Below are 19,038 nucleotides of genomic sequence, written 5' to 3'. Positions count from 1 at the left end.
CCTGAAGGTTCTGGGAATGGGAGCAAAATACCCCCCTCCTTGAAGAGGGAGACAAAAAAATAACAGTGGGGACTTCTTTAAGAAACTTGTGGCAAGCTGCTTTCAAACCCAACGTTAACCGCAAGGGCTGCCGGAGCTGCCTTTGCTAAGCGTGGCGGTTTGCTCTCTTTGCCGAAGGGCTGTGTGTGTGTGTGTGTGTGTGTCTGTGGGTGTGCGGTTTGTGCGAAAGCAAGAAAGCCTGCTGCTCTCGGCTGCTCTGAACGCTCCAGAGATACTTACTTCCCCCGGGGAGGCTGTCTCTGTCAAAAATGCACAGCTTGTAGCCAAACTCGTTCTCCAGAACCCCTCTCAACGTCAGCAGCACAAACTCTTCCTCCTCGGCGTTCCTCGCGTAGGACACATAAATGTCATACTCTTTCCCGTCTGACGGCCCCAGTCGGAGAGGGAAGCGAGCAGACGAGGAAAAGAAAAGGGGGGGGGGAATAGGCTTTGGTTAGTTCGGAGTAGCTGCGGGTACATCGGCTTCTGGCTCCTCTGCCCCCGTGCCAGGAGGAGAGCAAAGGCCCTGCTGGGGCGGGGGCAGAGAAGTCAGGAAAAGGGGGGCTTTCTGCCTCTCGACACTATTGCTCCCTTCCAACGCAGAGCCTGAAAAAGCACTCAGCTTGCAACTCATTCAAAGGAACCTCATAAGAAGAGTACGTTTCCGAGCACAATTCAAAGCGTTGGTGTTGACCTTGAAAGCCCTAAACGGCCTCCGCCCAGTAGACCTGAAGGAGCGTCTCCACCCCCATCCTTCTGCCCGGACACTGAGGTCCAGCTCCGAGGGTCTTGTGGCAGTTCCCTCATTACGAGAAGCAAAGCTACAGGGAACCAGGCAGAGGGCCTTCTCGGTGGTGGCGCCCTCCCTGTGGAACGCCCTCCCATCAGATGTCAAAGGGAAGAACAACTACCTGACATTCAGAAGACATCTTAAGGCAGCCCTGTTCAAAGAAGTTTTTAATGTATGACATATTAGTGTATTTGTGGTATTTGTGGAAGCCGCCCAGAGTGGCTGGGGAAATCCAGCCAGATGGGCGGGGTACAAATAATAAATTATTATTATTATTACTGATGGATAACAGGCCAAAGGGGCCCCATCTAAACCAGCACCCTGGTTCCCACAGGGGCCAAATGCCCGGAAAAACCTTGGAATGCAGATAGACTGTCTCTGGAGCTGGAGGTTCCACAGCAACGTCAGAAGAGCCTGGCAGCTGGATCAGGCCAAATAAATAAATTAATTTACTATTATTATTATTATTATTATTATTATTATTATTATTATTATTATTATTACTATTATTATTATTATACCCTGTCCATCTAGCTGGGTCCCCCCCAGCCACTCTGGGCAGCTTCCAACAGAACACTAAAATACAATATCCTATTAAACATTAAAAGCTTCCCTAAACAGGGCTGCCTTCAGATGTCTTCTAAAAGTCTGGTGGTTGTTTTTCTCTTTGACAGCTGGTGGGAGGGCGTTCCACAGGGCGGGTGCCACTACCGAGAAGGCCCTCTGCCTGGTTCCCTGTAACTTGGCTTCTCTCAGCGAGGGAACCACCAGAAGGCCCTCGGAGCTGGACCTCAGTGTCCAGGCAGAATGATGGTGGTCCACAGTCCTGTTCTCACAACCAGATGTCCCTGAAAGGAAACCCACAAGTAGGATCTGAGCCCAAGAGCCCTCTTTCCTCCTGTGGTTTCCGGCAACTGGGATTCAGAAGCATCGCTGACTCCAACTATAGAGGCAGAGCAGAGTCATTGCAGCTTGGAGCCATCGGCTGCCCTCTCCTCCCTCCATGAATTTGCCCAATCCTCTTTTGAAGGATTTACCATCCACGTTTACCATCCACGTTGCTCCTTTTCAAGCTCAAGCTCATTTTGTTCCAACGGCCCTGGAGAATTTAGCGTTATCGGCAAACCTGGCTGCCTCATGGCTCAATGCTGACTCCAGATTGCTTATTCTTTGTCTGTCTGTTGGCTTATTGCATTTATAACCCAGTTTTTTCACCAAGGAGTGTGAGTTGGTGACTCGAACCCTGGTCTCGCAGGACACTCTAACCACTACCCAACGCTGCCTCTCTTGTTTATGAACCGTTTAAAAGCACAGGCCCCGATCCTGGTCCTTGGGGGACTCTGCTTTCTATATCACTCCGTTTGGAGAGCTGTCTATTCATTCCTGCTCCCTGCAGCTGTACTTGCTTACTTACCATTATTATTATTATTATTATTATTATTATTATTCTCGATCTGCAAGAGGACATCTCCAAAGAGGGACTGAGGCTTTCAGGCCGCCAAAGGGGGAAGGCTGACTAGGTCTATGTGGTTGCTAGAGGCAGCCCTGTGGCCTTTAATTCTAAAGTTCTAGCCCGGAGGAAAGCCCCTGGCTCTTGCAAGAGATGGGGAGAATGCAGAGAGGCAGAAGGAGCAATTAGACTTTCTGCCCTTTCTGACATTATCATAATCCGCCACATTCAGCCGCGACTCTTAAGGCGAGCTTAAAATGTATTTGTTTATTTAATCACACACGTATTTAATGGGCTTATTTGGCTCTGTACAGATTGAAGGCTTTAATGTTGCAGTTGCGTTTTGCCTTCTCGGGCGCCACTGGGGGAAAATTACCGCGATTAATGAAATGCTTCACAAAGTACTCCAAGAGGCATGCAACAATGGTACAAAACAATGTAATGAAAATAACAAGTTAATGTCCAAAAAGCATTGCAAAATAATAATAATAATAATCAGCAGCAAAGTTTAACCATTAAAAGACTTAGAAAAATAAGACTCTGCATCCATGAAGCACTTTGGGAGTTCTGAGTTCAGAGTTGTCAGGGACCATGTGGGGAGGAATGGTGGGAGCCTCCCCCCCCCCCCGGATCAGGATCCTGAACCTTCCCAGGAGCAGTGGGACAGTACAGTGGTACCTTGGTTCTCAAACGCCTTGGTACTCAAACAACCTGGAACCCAAACACTGCAAACCCGGAAGTCAGTGTTCCAGTTTGTGAACTTTTTCCAGAAGTCGAACGTGGCCCGTTTTGAGTGTTATGCTTCCGATTTGAGTGTTACACGGAGGTCTGTCTGTTTTTGCTATTTATTTTGTGTTTTTCTTGTTTTTGTGACTGTGTGGAACCCAGTTCAGCTGTTGATTGATTGATTGTGTGACTGCAGTACAGTGGTACCTCTGGTTGCGAATGGGATCCGTTCCGGAAAAGAACGCAACCCGCGTCTGTGCACACGCGGGTCGTGATTCACCACTTCTGCACATGCGTGTGACATCATTTTGCGTGTCTGCGCATGCGTGAGCAGTGAAACCCGGAAGTAACCCTTTCCGGTACTTTCGGGTTGCCGCAGGACACAACCTGAAAATGCACAACCTGAAGCAAACGTAACATGAGGTATGACTGTACATTGTTCACTGCTTTCATTTTATGGATCACTGGTCTCGTTAGAGAGTAAAATTCATGTTAAATTGCGTTTTCGGGGTTGTTTTTAAAAGTCTGGAATGGATTAATCCATTTTGCATTACTTTCTGTGGGAAAGCGTGCCTCGGTTTTGGAACACACTTCTGGAACAGATTAAGTTTGAGAACCAAGGTACCACTGTATAGATTTGGAACAGTGGTTGGCAGAGGGGCATAGTTCAGAAGTCCAAAGTTGGGAAGAACTGTGTGGTGAACAGCTGGGAGAAGAAGAACTAGAAATCAAGTCAAGGAGGGCAGATAAGGTGGCAGCCCAGAAAGCAAAGTGCTTGTGAGATCAGGTTGCAAGGCGAAGAAGTGAGAAGGGTGACTTGGAGGGAAGTGGCTGTAAAACTTAATTGGGAGCACCTTGACTTTGAGAATGGACTCTCTGTTCTTTCGCTGTGGTCATTAAAATCTCTTTAAATGGTAAGGGACTATTTTTGCTTCGTTCTGCTTATCCACAGGCAAAGGGAGAGAGAAAGCCGCTCTCCAGAAGCCTGACAAGAGTAGCTAAAAGATGGAAAATAAGACAAAATGAAGCAAAAGTAGCAAATAGTTAAAGAACCAGAAGGGGCAGTTGAGGGAAGTCATGGGCTGGGGGGAGTTTTGTTTTATTGTATTTTCTTACATATGATAAATGTGTTGAATGTTAAATTGTAAAATGTAAGAAAAAATTATTAAAAACCAAGAATAAACGAACACCTCCAGCAACGGCCCTTACCTAAGATGGTTTCGTCCGTCCCAAAATGAGCCCGGTAGAAGAGGACCATTTCTAGCCAGTAGAAGTGGTAGACGAGGGTCAGGAGAACCACCAGGACGATGGTGGCCCCCAAGCCGCAGACCAGCTCCACCGTGTACCTGGGCACAGGGACTGTGGGGGTCAGGGGAAGAGGAAAGGGGGGGCATTCGCTGTGGATCATCATCATCATTAATTATCATCAGATTTACTTCTAGCCCGTCCTTTCCCCAGACCACGACTCAAGGAGGCTTATATAAAACAAAGGGACAAAATAAATACAGGGGGGGGGGGCATTGTTAAAAGGTAGCCTAGACTCTAAGGCAGTACGACTCATGTGACACGTTGGTGACTAATATGCACACAGTAATTACCAAAATAATTATACATTCTTTATCAAACTTCTGAGACCTTGTGCAAAGCCACAGACTTACAAACTATCCAACCTATAATGTCTGGTTTCAATGGATTCTCTGTGGCTTTGCACAAGGTCTTGTATTTTTCTCAGAAGACTGATAAAAAACGTATACCGTATTTCTCGCTCTATAGGACGCACTGGACACCGGACCATAGGAGGGGGAGAACAGGAAAAAAAATTCTTCCCCTCTCTGCTCAGCGCCCCTTCAGCGAAGCGGAAGGAGGAACGGAGCCCCTTCCATTTCTCCTCCCACTTTGCTGAAGGGGCGCTGCGCAGAGAGGCGCACCCACCCCTCTCGCTCTCCAGGCTTCAGGAGTCTATCCGCAAGCCTTTGGAGCACGGTGGGAACTCCTGCTGCGCTCCGAAGGCTTGCGGATAGCTGCCTGAAGCCCCCCGGAGCACAGTGGGAGTTCCCTGCGCTCAGGGGGCTTCAGGCGGCTTCAGCGAAAGCAACACGAAGCCTCCAGAGCGCGGGGGGAGCTCTCCCTCTGCGCTCCGGAGGCTTCGCGTTGCTACCGCTGAAGCCAAGGAGCCTGCATTCGCTCCATAGGATGCACACACATTTCCCCTTCATTTTTGGAGGAGGAAAAGTGCGTCCTATAGAGCGAAAAATACGGTAATTATTTTGGTAATTATTGTGTGTATATTAGACAGCCCTCAACTTCATCACTTTGGACAGCCCTCAACTTCATCACATCTGGCCCTCTTTGAAAAAAGTTTGGACACCACTGCTCTAAGGGAATCCTTTTTTGGCTAAGTAATTTTTATTGAATTTCAAGGTTTTTAAAAAACAAATGAACATCAAACTTAAGACACAATTTAAAAGATGACTTCCCACCCTTCTTCTTTAGTGCTGTTACCCCCATTTTAGCCCCCCCCCCCAATTCACTTGCTAGAAATAAGCAAACACCTTTTTTCAGATTTCAGCGATGGGCCTTTCCAGTTTGCTAGCTACTGGTTTTTCTCATGTTCTCTGCAAGACTGGGAATCTGGATGTTTCCACTGGTTTGTGTTAGGTTGTGTGTAGTTACCCTTCTATGCTGCATCATACTTTTATCTCCTCCACAATCCTTTCACTCCTATTTTATTTTGTTTTGCATCCACTGCCCAAAATTTAAACTCTCTCTCTCTCTCTCTCTCTCTCTCTATATATATATATATATTTAAAAAAACCACACACCAAAGCTATTACAATGAAGGTCATAAAAACAGCGCAGTGCTGTCAAAAGCCAGTTCTGATGGGATAAAAGAGTCTTTGCTGGAAGGAAGAGGAAACAAGGAGGGAAACAGGGAAGGAGCCTGTCTGGCTCCTCTAGGAAGGGAGCTCCAACGTCTGGGAGCAGCCACCGAGAAGGCCCTTACCTTTCATCTTCACCATGGCCTCCTGGTGAACAGTCCCCTTCAGGTTCTGCGCGCAGCAGGTGTAGTTTCGCTTCAGGTCCCTCTCCGTGACCTTGGGCACGACCAGAGTCTTCACAATGGTCATCTCTCCAAGGCTGGAGGGGATCTCCCTGGGGAAAGAAGAAGAGAGGTCTGAGCTCAGAAGCTCTTTGAGATGCCAAGGGACTGTAGGTACACCTTTGAGCCGATGCCAACGGCCGGGCTCAACAACTGGTTCTGTAGCCTTATTAGACTTTACCGACTGGTGGGGTCTGCGTTGCTCCCGGGAGGGAGAAAGGAAGTCAAATGACACCGAGGTTGATTCAGAGAAAGAGTTTATTCTGCTCCCCAGATAGCAGAAAGCCCTTGCGTGGTCAGTTCACAGCAAGTCCAAAGAAATGAGAAATTTCATGCAGTATATATATCCTCCCGAGACCCTCTCCCCCCTTCCCCAGGAATCCAGCCACGTCAGCTTATACACGTAAGTTGACATCCATGACCATAAAGAGATGTTCCTGTTCCAGTACTCTTATCTTGGGGCAAGAAGGCCACCAACTCTAAGAGCACTCCTGGCGCCATTCCCGGGTCCCTTGACAGACCTGACAAGGTTTGTGTGTCAGTGTGGCCAGGATGTAAGATAAGACCCAGATGTGCCATCCCTGCTCCACTCGGAACTGACAAGGCCATCCATCATTACCAGCCTTCATGGACTGATAAGGGAGAGGTCTTTGTTTATACAGCTGGGTTTGTGCTACACAGCTCAGGCTAATGGATTTTAGCTAATGGATCCTTTGAAGAAGGAAAAATGGGGATTTTGGGGGCCCGTTTCAGACTGACTGCACAGTCAGTTTTAGATTTGGGAAACCCATTCCTTCAGTTCTGCCCCGACTGGGCTAGGTGACTGGAGCACTTCCAGAGACCTTCCACTCCTGGAAAGCAGGTCTAAGTGCACTGAATCGACAACTGTCCATTGTGAGCACCAACCTCAGCAGAGTATGAACAACACGGAAGAAAGCCGTGAAGCATAACTTCTTTTATTTCTAACAGCTACTGCAAACTAAACACTAAAGAGGTACTGGCTTGCATGAGGGTTACAGCTCTCACTCAGCCATCTAATCTCTACATAGATAACACAGAGACTCTACACAGAGTCGGGCAGGAGTGGAAGAAGTGAAGAGCAGTCTCTGCCCCTCCTTTCTGAAAACATCAGGAGATTCTTGTAATGGGAGGCGGTGAAAATATCCACAGGGACCACCATCCCTAAGGGAAGAACCCCAGAAGAGCCTGCTGGAGGAGGTCAAAGGGGTGCTAGCAATTTCACTCCTCCGGCGCTGCATTTGCGATTGGTGCAAATCACATGCCTGTGTGGGAAACGGAAGACAGTCTTACCTCTTCCGCTGTATGTACTTTGTACAGTGGTACCTTGGGTTACAGACGCTTCAGGTTACATACGCTTTAGGTTAAAGACTCCGCTAACCCAGAAATAGTACCTTGGGTTAAGAACTTTGCTTCAGGATGAGAACAGAAATCGTGCAGTGGCAGCAGGAGACCCTATTAGCTAAAGTGGTGCTTCAGGTTAAGAACAGTTTCAGGTTAAGAACGGACCTCCGGAACAAATTAAGTTCTTAACCTGAGGGACCACTGTAATGTATTTTCACTCTTACTTGTGCCTGTTGTTCTCTCGGAGCTGGAGAGAATGGAAGCTATTAGAAGATGAGGTGGAGGAGGAGGAGGAAGAAGAGGAGGAGGAGGAGGAGGAGGAGGAGGAGGAGGAGGAGGAAGAGGAGTTTGGATTTGATATCCTGCTTTATTACTACCCGAAGGAGTCTCAAAGTGGCTCACATCCTCCTTTCCCTTCCTCCCCCACAACAAACACTCTGTGAGGTGAGTGGGGCTGAGAGACTTCAGAGAAGTGTGACTGGCCCAAGGTCACCCAGCAGCTGCAGGTGGAGGAGCAGGGAATTGAACCCGGTTCACGAGATTACGAGTCCACCGCTCATAACCACTTTTGCCTGTACATAGTGTGTAAATAAATAGTAGATTAGCTCTGCAATGTCTCACGCTTCTTGCTGTGTTCTGCCAGAAGCCTAGTGTGCACATATCATTAGGATCTATGTCGCTAGAAGCGCACTGGAAGAGAAGGGAGATGCCTTTTCCAGAGCTGCGCGTCCCGGAGGATGCTCGGAGTTCCGGCGGCTTGCAGGCACCCCTAGGGCATTTTCCAACAAGGGGGACCATATGGCACTGCAAGCAGGAACCCCGGAACAAGAGCCCTTTCCAGAGAAACGCCAGCCCTTCTCTGTGCAGTGCATGGTTAATCTGTGGAACTCCCTCCCACCGGAGAAAGTGGCGGCTGCCAATTTGGATGGCTTTGAAAGAGGATTAGAAAAAATCATGGAGGAGGAGAGGGGTTATGGGTTGCGAGTAGGCAAGGTGGCTCTGCTCTGCCTTTACAGTCGCAAGCAGCAACACTTCTGAATCCCAGTTTCCGGAAACCTCAGGAGGGGAGAGGGCTCTCGGGCCTGAATCCTGTTTGGGGGAGGGGTCCCACTGGGAGTGTCTATTCAGACTGGGATTAGATGGGCCATGGGCCTGACCCAGCAGGACTCTTCTTACGTTCTCATGCTTGTTATGTTCTTTGCATACTCCGTAATTGTGATCTCCTGAGAATTTCTCTCCGCCTTTTGAAAGGAGCAAGAGCAGGAAAAGGCACATGCTAAAATTAATCTGGAACTCCAGATGGGAATCACCAGATGTGACGATCACACATGTGGGTTTTTCACTGCACATAGGGATGGACAGGAATCTATTTTCATTCCTCTTCTTTCAGTCTTAGATTCCGTTCCTCACATCTTCACGTTGGCTTGCAATTATTATTATTATTATTATTTTAAAAAAGACCACACTAAAGTTTGACACATTTAAGTGGACATTGCTCCAAACATCATCTTCATCATCATTAGCAGTACATTATTATTATTATTATTATTATTATTATTATTATTATTATTATTATTACTACTACTACTACTATTATTATTACTATTATTATTAGCAGTATTATTGGCATGATGCATTTGCTTACCTATATGTTTTTATGCACACGCTTTCCCTCCTAACAAACACATTTGTAGATCTATTTCTAGTCGGCCTACTGCATCACAAAATTCAGAGTAGTGTGAATTGTGGGGTGGGGGCTGAGAAAAGGGTGGGATATATAGGTAAATGAAACAAACAAACAAGCAGATGGACCTGTAATCAGACTCTGTCTATGGGAACTTCATATTTATCCATGGAGGTTTTCACCCCGCCCCACAATCAATTTCTTAGGATTTTCTCAAATGGGAACAAAAAGGGGTCACTGGGTTGCTGCTAGAAGATCAAACCTCTCCATTCTGAAGGAAATCAGCCCTGAGTGCTCACTGGAAGGACAGATCCTGAAGCTGAGGCTCCAAGACTTTGGCCACCTCATGAGAAGAGAAGGCTCCCTGGAAAAGACCCTGATGTTGGGAAAGATGGAGGGCACAAGGAGAAGGGGACGACAGAGGACGAAATGGTTGGACAGTGTTCTCGAAGCTACGAACATGAGTTTGACCAAACTGCGGGAGGCAGTGGAAGACAGGAGTGCCTGGCGTGCTCTGGTCCAGGGGGTCACAAAGAGGCGGACACGACTAAACGACTAAACAACAACAACAGGGTTGCTGCTGCTTTTATTTTGATAATGGTTTTATATTCTGATTTTATCCTGTGAACTGCCCTGAGGCCTGTGGGTATAGGGCAGTATAGAAATACAATTAATAGTAATAATAAATACGATTAAATAGCAATACACACACACAAGTACTGAAAGGAGCGAGGTCTTTAAGATGCAGCTGAAGGAAAGGGGGGTCTTCCTATATAGCCCCTCTTTTCTAGCAAGTCACTGATATTTGCCCAAGCCCCACCACCACCTACCGTACAGACGTCTCCATTGTGCCTCCTTCAGCCCCTGCTAAGGATTTCCATCTCCCCCTTCGCCCTGGACTAAACTGTCTCCCCGTTTCAGACAACGGGGAAATCCTTTGCGCTCACGTCAGTGTGATGTTGAACTTCAGGTCAGTGACGTCCTCTAGCCTCTTCCCGTCCACTGTCCACCACACCTCTTGCAGAGAGTCCTTCAGGAACATGAACTGGACCTCGCAACGGATCTCCAGCGCTTCTCCTGGCATGCGCAAAGTTAAGAACAACCATGTTCAATGCACTAATATGAAGAGCATTCATGAGAGGCCATTAGGGCTGTGTGCGCCCTTTCTGGACAAACCCCAGGTCCCAAACTGGACTGGGCCAATGATCTGGGCGGATTTGTCTGCCGCAGGATAGGGGCAGACCTGGGTTGCCCTAGATCAGGGCTCAGCAACCTTTTGCAACCGTAGGCCGGTCCACCGTCCCTCAGACCTTGTGGGGGGCCGGACCTATGCCCCACAAATAACCCAGAGGTACATTTTGTCACCTATGAATAAGACTGTGGTGTCTTTATTCTTTTAGGAGGGATCAAAGGGGTCTTACCAGGGATAATAGAACGTATCCCAATCTGGGGAAGCCAGACTGAATTGCTTATTATCTTAAGAGAGTCTAACGAGTCTGCAACCAAATTCTTGCTGTGTAATAGGGGAATGCACTCTGCTATATGAAGATGCTTGCTAGCGCAAGTTAGGAAGGATAATAGTAATCAATAGATCCTCTCCTGTTACCCACAACATCCCCACAATTTAGGGAGCAGAATTGAGCCCACCATATAAAGGTAACATTTAGATTTGTTGCTCCATCCTCCATTGCATCTGAGGTTCCTACATTGCAAGGGGGCTGGACTCCATGACCCTCTGGGGTCGCGCTCTGATTCGATACATGATGTTCAGTCACATTTCAGGATTTGGGCCTCTGCCATTGGCCCCATTGAACTCCTGATTCGCAGCTTGGAAGTTTAGACAGCCAATCACGTTGGGAGTGGGAGTGGCCCAGGCTTTCAGGAGTGTATATAAGCCAGTGATCGCTAAACTTGGCCCTTCAGCTGTTTTGGGACTACAATTCCCATCATCCCTGACCACTGGTCCTGTTAGCTAGGGATCATGGGAGTTGTAGTCCCAAGTGTGGCCATCACTGATATAAGCAGTTGCTCTGCCCCTGTTTCCCAGTTACGTAGTTCAATAGAGGTTCTTGCTGTTATCGCTGTGTCTTGCCTCATGGGAACCCACCTATACCTCACTGGTGACAAAGGTGGGATGCTAGGCTAGGTTATCTCCCACTTGGACTACTGCAGTGCACTCTACATGGGGCTACCTTTGAAGGTGACTCGGAAACTGCAATTACAGTGGTATCTCGGGTTACATTCGCTTCAGGTTACAGACTTCGCTAATCCAGAAATAGTGCTTCAGGTTAAGAACTTTACTTCAGGATGAGAACAGAAATCGTGCAGCAGCGGGAGGCCCCATGAGCTAAAGTGGTGCTTCAGGTTAAGAACAGTTTCAGGTTAAGAATGGACCTCTAGAATGAATTAAGTACTTAACCCGAGGTACCATTGTAATCCAGAATGCAGCAGCTAGACTGGTGACTGGGAGTGGCCGACGAGACTATATACACTGGTCCTGAAAGATCTTCATTGGCTCCCAGTACATTTCCGAGCACAATTCAAAGTGTTGGTGCTGACCTTGAAAGCCCTAAACAGCCTCTGTCCAGTAGACCTGAAGGAGCATCTCCACCCCCATCGTTCAGCCCAGACACTGAGGTCCAGCACTGAGGGCCTTCTGGCGGTTCCCTCCCTGAGAGAAGTGAGGTTACAGGGAGCCAGACAGAGGGCCTTCTCAGTAGCGGCATCTGGCCTGTGGAACGCCCTCCCAGCAGATGTCAAGGCAATAAACAACTATTTTACTTTTAAAAGACAACTGTTTAGGGAAGTTTTTAATGTCTGATGCTGTATTGTTCTTAATATTCAGTTGGAAGCCGCCCAGAGTGGCTGGGGTATAAATAATAAATTATTATTATTATTATTATTATTATTATTATTATTATTATTATTATTATGCACCGGCTAGCTTCCACGAGCTGAAATCACAGCTGGGGAACCGTCGCCTCAGCTGAGATGAAATCACAAGGCAGATCACACAGAGTGAATGTCATGGCCGCCCAGGGCCACACTGAGGAGTTTGACACCATGGGACCACATCACCCGGCTGGAATTTTTCCTCCAATGTGGTGGCTCCACCTTCACTTCACCTTCCACTCTGCAGAGGGGAATCAACTGTAGAATCATTTTACAATTCTAATGCCTGACTCCGTCCAAGGCAGCTTCCTAAGCAGCGCAGTCAAGCCAGAAGCGATTTGAAAGCTTCTCCGCAGTCAACGCCTTGGTTCAAACATGCAGAAGACACACATTTCAACTGGCAGATTTCGGACTGAGAGGACGGGCAGCTGCTGGCAGACCTTACCTGGTGTGAGTTCATAACCGACTTGCTTATTTGGAGAGATGATCGTCGGAACCGTTGCCTTGTCTGGAGGCCCTGCCGACAGAATAGGATCATGATTATTTACCGTATTTTTCACTCTATAAGACGCACCAGACCATAAGACGCACCTAGTTTTTGGAGGAGGAAAACAAGAAAAAAAATATTCTGAACCTCAGAAGCCAGAACAACAAGAGGGATCGCTGCGCAGTGAAAGCAGTGATCCGTCTTGCTGTTCTGGCTTCTGGGATAGCTGCGCAGCCTGCATTCGCTCCATAAGACGCACACACATTTCCCCTTACTTTTTAGGAGGGAAAAAGTGAGTCTTATAGAGCAAAAAATACGGTACCTGTGCCTGTTGTTTTCTCAGAGCTGGAGAGAATGGAAGCTAGAAGAAGAAGAAGAAGAAGAAGAAGAAGAAGAAGAAGAAGAAGAAGAAGAAGAAGAAGAAGAGTAGTAGTAGTAGTAGTAGTAGTAGTAGTAGTAGTAGTAGTTTGGATTTGATATCCCCCTTTATCACTACCCGAAGGAGTCTCAAAGCGGCTAACATTCTCCTTTCCCTTCCTCCCCACAACAAACACTCTGTGAGGTGAGTGAGGCTGAGAGACTTCAGAGAAGTGTGACTGGTCCAAGGTCACCCAGCAGCTGCATGTGGAGGAGCGGAGACGAAAGCAGTGATCCCTCTTGCTGTTCTGGCTTCTGGGATAGCTGCGCAGCCTGCATTCACTCCATAAGACGCACACACATTTACTTGCCCTTCACGCTAGGGAAGGTTACGGCATCAAAAAACAATACTGTATTAAAAATACATAAACCAAGCAAAAGGTGGGTTCTGAAAACATGCAGCTCCCGTGTCAGAAGTCAGGTCTTCAGCATCTTCTGGAAGTCGTGCAATGAAGGCGACTGTGGAGAGGAAGTCCCACAGCTTTGGGGCTGCCACGGAGAAAGCCCTCTCCCCTGAGTCACCTTCACCCCAAACCTCTGAGGGCTCCCAAGAGGGCCCCTTCCATCAATCTCAGCACCCAAGAGGGTCCCTAGGGAAGAAGGCAGCCTCTCAAGTGCTTGGGGCCCGAGTCGTAGAATGGGATGGAACGAAGGGGAAAGTTTGGCATGGGTTTCTTCGCGGGAAAATGAAAATGTACTTCTTGAGTTTCTGCAGACCTTGAAGGAGCCGCTTGGAGCAAAGGCTGGATTCTGTGCCCCAAGGGAAGAATCGCTAGGCCCTCCAGCCATGAGCCTCAGTGCTGTCTTTGAGATACACTCAGGCATCAGCCCACCACGAATGGCTCTGGCAGGCAGTAACTCAGAAAACACTGAGAACTGCCTGAGGCAGCTCATGTCTCCCAGTATCCTGCAACATCTGAATGAACTTTCTGAGGGCAAGAAGTGCTCCACAGTGGAACAGATTCCCTTGGAAGGAGGTGGAATCTCCTTCCATGGAGGCTGTTGAGCAGAGGTTGGATTCTTCAGCTGCGAGTCGTGCGCTGCAGGGGGTTCAACTAGCGTATTTTTTGCTCCATAAGACCCACCTACTTTTTAGAGGAGGAAAGCAAGAGAAAGCTCCCTGTCCCAATTTGACAGAGCGTGCAAGGGAGAAATATTCCCCTCCACGCGGTGGCTCCCGGCTGCTCTCATGAAAGTCACATTGCCCCTCGGATGGAGGGAACTCCAAAGAGTGTTCTAAAGTCGTCTCCCCCGGCTTTCTTCTCCCCACCCCCTCGCATGGGCGGGGGACGCTTGCACGGGCACCGCCATTAGGACGCTTGCACAGGCGACATGCCACGCCTCTGCTGCTTCGGGAACCAAAGTCCCCAGCTCCGCCACTGCCAGGGAACACACATTCGCTCCATAAGACGCACAGACATTTCCCCTTACTTTTTAGGAGGAAAACCGTGCGTCTTATGGAGCGAAAAATACAGTAGATGTCCCTTGGCAGGGGCATAGGAAGGGGGCAGTGGGGGCAGGGTGTCCTGGGTGGCATCCATGAGGGGGGTGACAAAATCCCTTTTGGGCGGTGATCACCGCGCCGATCGCCCCCCTGGACACCGATCGTCACGCCAATCGCCCCAATGGGCACCAATTGCCACGCCAATCGCTCCCCTGGGTGCCCGGCATGTGCGCTGCTCCGGGGGGCTGAGCGGCTAGCTCTGCCGCTGTCCCTTGGGTTCCTTCCAACTCTACAATTCTATGAAATAGAGTGGAATCCAACTATCTTGTCAGCGCAAGGATTTGTGGCTGTGCACGGGAACCTCCCCTCCTCTCCCCATCATGTACACCCCCCCAAATCTCTTCTGGGGGTTCCCTGAACCCCCCAGAACAGATCTGGGAAGCAGCAGGAAAGTGCTTAAATTCCTGCAGCGGTGGAAGAAGTTAGTTCCGCACCAGATATTGCCCATAATGCTTTCCCTCCTTTATCATGGAAGTTTTTGAATGTGGCCCAGCTCACTCTGCAAAAATTGCAACCTCTGCAAAGCGCAGGTGTTTTTAAGCATCCTGTCATGCTTCAGGGCTCGGATGAAGCAGATATTTGTAATGACATGGATTTGACAAGCCTGCTCTCCTCGTGACAGAGCAAAGCACTCTTGAGCTGAGGGGGCAGTGGAGGAGGGAGAAGGTGCTTCCAAGAGAGGACACCAGGACACAAATCCCACCCCAGCAGCTCAAAATGTGGGTTATTTTCTTAGGAAACTTTATTTTTAAGCAATGCTTTCTGCTTTTGTCTTGTTTTTCCAAAATTTACAATCTAGGTTTAACTAAGGGATGGGTAGGTGACAAAATAAGTCAGTTCCCAAAGGCCTGTCAGAAGGGAGGACAGCAAGGAGGGAACCACCCTAACTAAGGTCCAGCGTCGAGGGCCTTCTGGCAGTTCCCTCGCTGTGAGAAGCCAAGTTACAGGAAACCAGGCAGAGGGCCTTCTCGGTAGTGGCACCTGCCCTGTGGAACGCCCTCCACAGGCACAGGTCAATTCTGTGTCCAGGGCAGCTGTCTACCAGCTCCATCTAGTATGCAGGATGAGACCCTCCCTGCCCACAGACTGTCTTACCAGAGTGGTGCATGCTCTAGTTATCTCCCACATGGACTACTGCAATGTGCTCTTCGTGGGGCTACCTTTGAAGGTGACCCGGAAACTACAACTAATCCGGAATGCAGCAGCTAGACTGGGGACTGGGAGTGGCCGCTGGGACCACATAACACCGGTCTTGAAAGACCTACATTGGCTCCCAGTACATTTCCAAGCACAATTCAAAGTGTTGGTGCTGACTTTGAAAGCCCTAAATGGCCTCAGCCCAGTAGACCTGAAGGAGCGTCTCCACCCCCATTGTTCTGCCTGGACACTGAGGTCCAGCTCTGAAGGCCTTCTGGCAGTTCCTTCCCTGCAAGAAGTGAAGTCACAGGGAACCAGGCAGAGGGCCTTCTCGGTGGTGGCGCCCGCCCTGTGGAACGCCCTCCCACCAGATGTCAAAGAGAAAAACGAACTACCAAACAATTAGAAGACATCTGAAGGCAGCCCTTTTTAAATGTTTAATAGGTTCTTTTATTTTAATATTCCATGGGAAGCCGCCCAGAGCAGCTGGAGAAACCCAGCCAGAAGGGTGGGGTATAAATAAATAAACAAACAACAACAACAACAATAATTAACTTCCCTAGGCAGGGAGTTCCAAAGTTGCCTGGGAGCAGCCACCACCAAGAAGGCCCTCTCACTATGTTCTCACCAAGCATCCCTGTGAGGGTGGCAGGGCTGAGAGAAGGGCCTCCTCTGAAGATCTCAGAGCCCAGGCAGGTTCATATGAGGAAATGTGATAGCTTGGGCCTGAGTCGTCCAGAGCTTTATGAGCTAGAAACCAGATGCACATCAATAATACCTCAATTGATGCCCCCTGCCTCCCCTTGTCCCTCGATTCTCCTTACCTACCACCTTGACCCTCAAAGTCCGTGTGAGGTTGAAATCCCGGCCGTTCTCCTTGTAGCTCACGACACAGGTGTAGTCGGCCTGGTACGCCTCACGGACAAAGCCAAAGGTCAGGTTGATGCCTCTAGGGTATCGCTCGTTGAAATTATCCATGAGTTTGCAGTTCTGCAGGAAACGGGGATAAGGCACATTCACTCACAGCCTCTGCATGCAGAAAAGGCACATCTGCTAAGCACACAAGATGGACATCCTCCGAGAAGAGGAAGGTTGGTACCCAGGACCCGGAAGCAGCGCTCGCTCAACACCGGGCAGCCCCTAGCTGGAATCTCAGGATTTCAGAAGCTGTCATCCCCATTTGTAACATTTTGCTACCAAAACTACGAAAACTAAGAATATAAGAAGAGTGTGACTAGTTCAGCATCCTTTCCTGATGTTACCCAACCAGATGTTTGACCAAAGTGCGGGAGGCAGTGGAAGACAGGAATGCCTGGCGTGCTCTGGTCCAGGGGGTCATGAAGAGTCAGACACGACTAAACGACTAAACAACCACCAACAATTCAGACACAGCAAGATTGGGACTAGATGGGCCATGGGCCTGATCCAGCAGGACTCTTCTTACGTTCTCATGCTTGCTATGTTCTTTGCATACTCTGTAATTGTGATTTCCTGAGAATTTCTCTCTGCCTTTTGAAATGAGCAAGAACAGGAAAAGGCACACGCTAAAATTAATCTGCAACTCCAGATGGGAATCACCAGATGTGACAATCACACATGTGGGTTTTTCACTGCACATAGGAATGGACAGGAATCTATTTTCATTCCTCTTCTTCCAATCTTAGATTCCGTTCCTCACATCTTCACATTGCAATTTTTTTGCAATTAGAAAAAAATAAACAACCTCACTAAAGTTTGAAGCATTTTGGTGGACATTGCTCTAAACATGGGGGGGGGGGTTGGCAAGTAGTATAATGCATTTTGGCAAGCATGCACTTCCATATAATTTTGCACACACACCCTCCCCCCCAAAAAAAACATTTTAAAATATATTTCTGGTTGGAGCACTGCACTGCGAAATTCAGAGAACTGTGAAGGACTGTGGAGGCAGAGCAAATCCATCAGGGCCAGTAGGCTTCAATAACCTTAGACTCATCCACAAATTTGTCAAATCCTCTTTCAAAGCCATTTTTGTTGGTCGTCAACATTCCTGCAGGATGGAGTTCCACAGTTTAACTGCACACTCTGTGAAGGATTTTCTTTCATCTTCTCTGAGTCTTCTGAGGTTCATTGCATGTCCAGGAGTTCTAGTGTTAAGGGACTAGAGGAGAGAAAGCGTCAATTGTCAAGGTGCCCAACATATTCTCAAATGGCACGATGGCTGGGAGGCAGAAACAGAGTTGCTGTGCGGTAAAAATCCGAGGCTTCTGTGTTTGGCAGCTGAGCTAAGCCACTTCCTTCATGTGCCATACCTCTTATTATGGTTCCTTTGGAGGGAGTCAAGAAGGGAGGAAGGGAATAGCTCAGGTGAACCAACTTCCTGATCACAGAAGGTTGGCAATCCACAATTTTGCAGCAATTATTCCTCTGTGGCCCCTTTCCAGATCACGTCCACCTCCACATGGCAAGGGGAGACAGTGGCAATATACCATTTCTGACGAAGTCTTATTAGCGGGGACGAGCAATCTACCATCTGCAAAAAAATTATTTCCAGAGAGGGTTCGGTTTCATTTTGCTAATTGACGGTCGGGATCTGAATTTTAATGGACTAGCTCCTGCAGCCAAATAAAGGCGATTCTTCTTAGCCCAGAAGAAAAGGGGTATTGATCAAAGGGACAGGAGTCTTCCAGCTCCGCTGCTGGAGCCATGAATTGCATTTCCACAGAGAGGGCATCTGAGTGTGAAGAGTGTTTGGTCTCAGGGAGGTGGGGGGGGTGGGGAGAATGCCCTCCCCTCAGAAGCTGACCCACAGAGCGAAGGATGAGCAAAGCTCTCAATTTGCCGGGATTCAAAACTGCATCTAACAAAATTCCACCTGCAGAATTCTGAAACATAAGTGGCTTCTGCACCTAATCCACATTTAAGAATATTTTTCTCTCTCCTTTTTTTTCATGCTTTAATGCACTTCTGCTACTCAATGAGCTACAGACAAGGGCCGTTTTGGAATAGATAAGGGAACTGCGGAATTGCATGCAGTTTTGAACCCCTCCCAAACTCCAGAGTGGATTGCAAAACCTGGAATGTATTTCGTGATCCACAAAGGTCATTAGAGAGCCCCTAAAATAGGATGCAAAGTGGGCGGGGTCTCTGGAAGTAGAGGGGAGAAAAGCACACCACCTGCTTCTTGCCTCGCAGAACCGCTGGGGGACAAAGGGGTTGTGGCCCCTTCCAAGTGCATGAATGGCTTACATGCAACTGACCAGGCGAGAGCCTGGAGAGAAACACATTCCTCGCTTTGCATTTGAAGTTTTACTGCTCTTATCACTTTCAAATCAATTTCCTTGGGTCAGACATGTTTGTATGTATGATTCCGAGTTGTCACAAGATATCCAATTATTAGTAAACGCCTGGGATCGCAGGATCAAGGCCCTCAATTTTGTTCACTCACTTAGAGGAAATAGTTTTAATTGG

At 48.3% G+C, this 19,038-nt stretch overlaps 1 protein-coding gene across 8 annotated transcripts in view; it reads right to left on the bottom strand.

The window, feature by feature from the left end:
* Positions 1-19,038, bottom strand: part of IL1RAP (interleukin 1 receptor accessory protein) — a 102,389-nt gene that overhangs the window by 27,935 nt on the left and 55,416 nt on the right. For all 8 annotated transcript variants that reach the window (XM_083504145.1, XM_083504144.1, XM_083504140.1 and 5 more), the window contains 6 exons: positions 16,413-16,578; positions 12,489-12,560; positions 10,099-10,228; positions 6,010-6,158; positions 4,215-4,364; positions 280-423 (listed from right to left, as the gene is read on the bottom strand). In XM_083504145.1, the coding sequence (XP_083360271.1) occupies positions 280-423; positions 4,215-4,364; positions 6,010-6,158; positions 10,099-10,228; positions 12,489-12,560; positions 16,413-16,578 (811 nt within the window). The remainder of the gene's footprint in view (positions 1-279; positions 424-4,214; positions 4,365-6,009; positions 6,159-10,098; positions 10,229-12,488; positions 12,561-16,412; positions 16,579-19,038) is intronic.

Source organism: Podarcis liolepis (genome assembly GCF_965112155.1).
Source record: "Podarcis liolepis genome assembly, chromosome: 5".
NCBI classification, from domain to species: domain Eukaryota; kingdom Metazoa; phylum Chordata; class Lepidosauria; order Squamata; family Lacertidae; genus Podarcis; species Podarcis liolepis.
The sequence above is the reverse complement of the archived record's forward strand: the minus strand, read 5'-3'. Positions and strand labels throughout refer to the sequence as shown.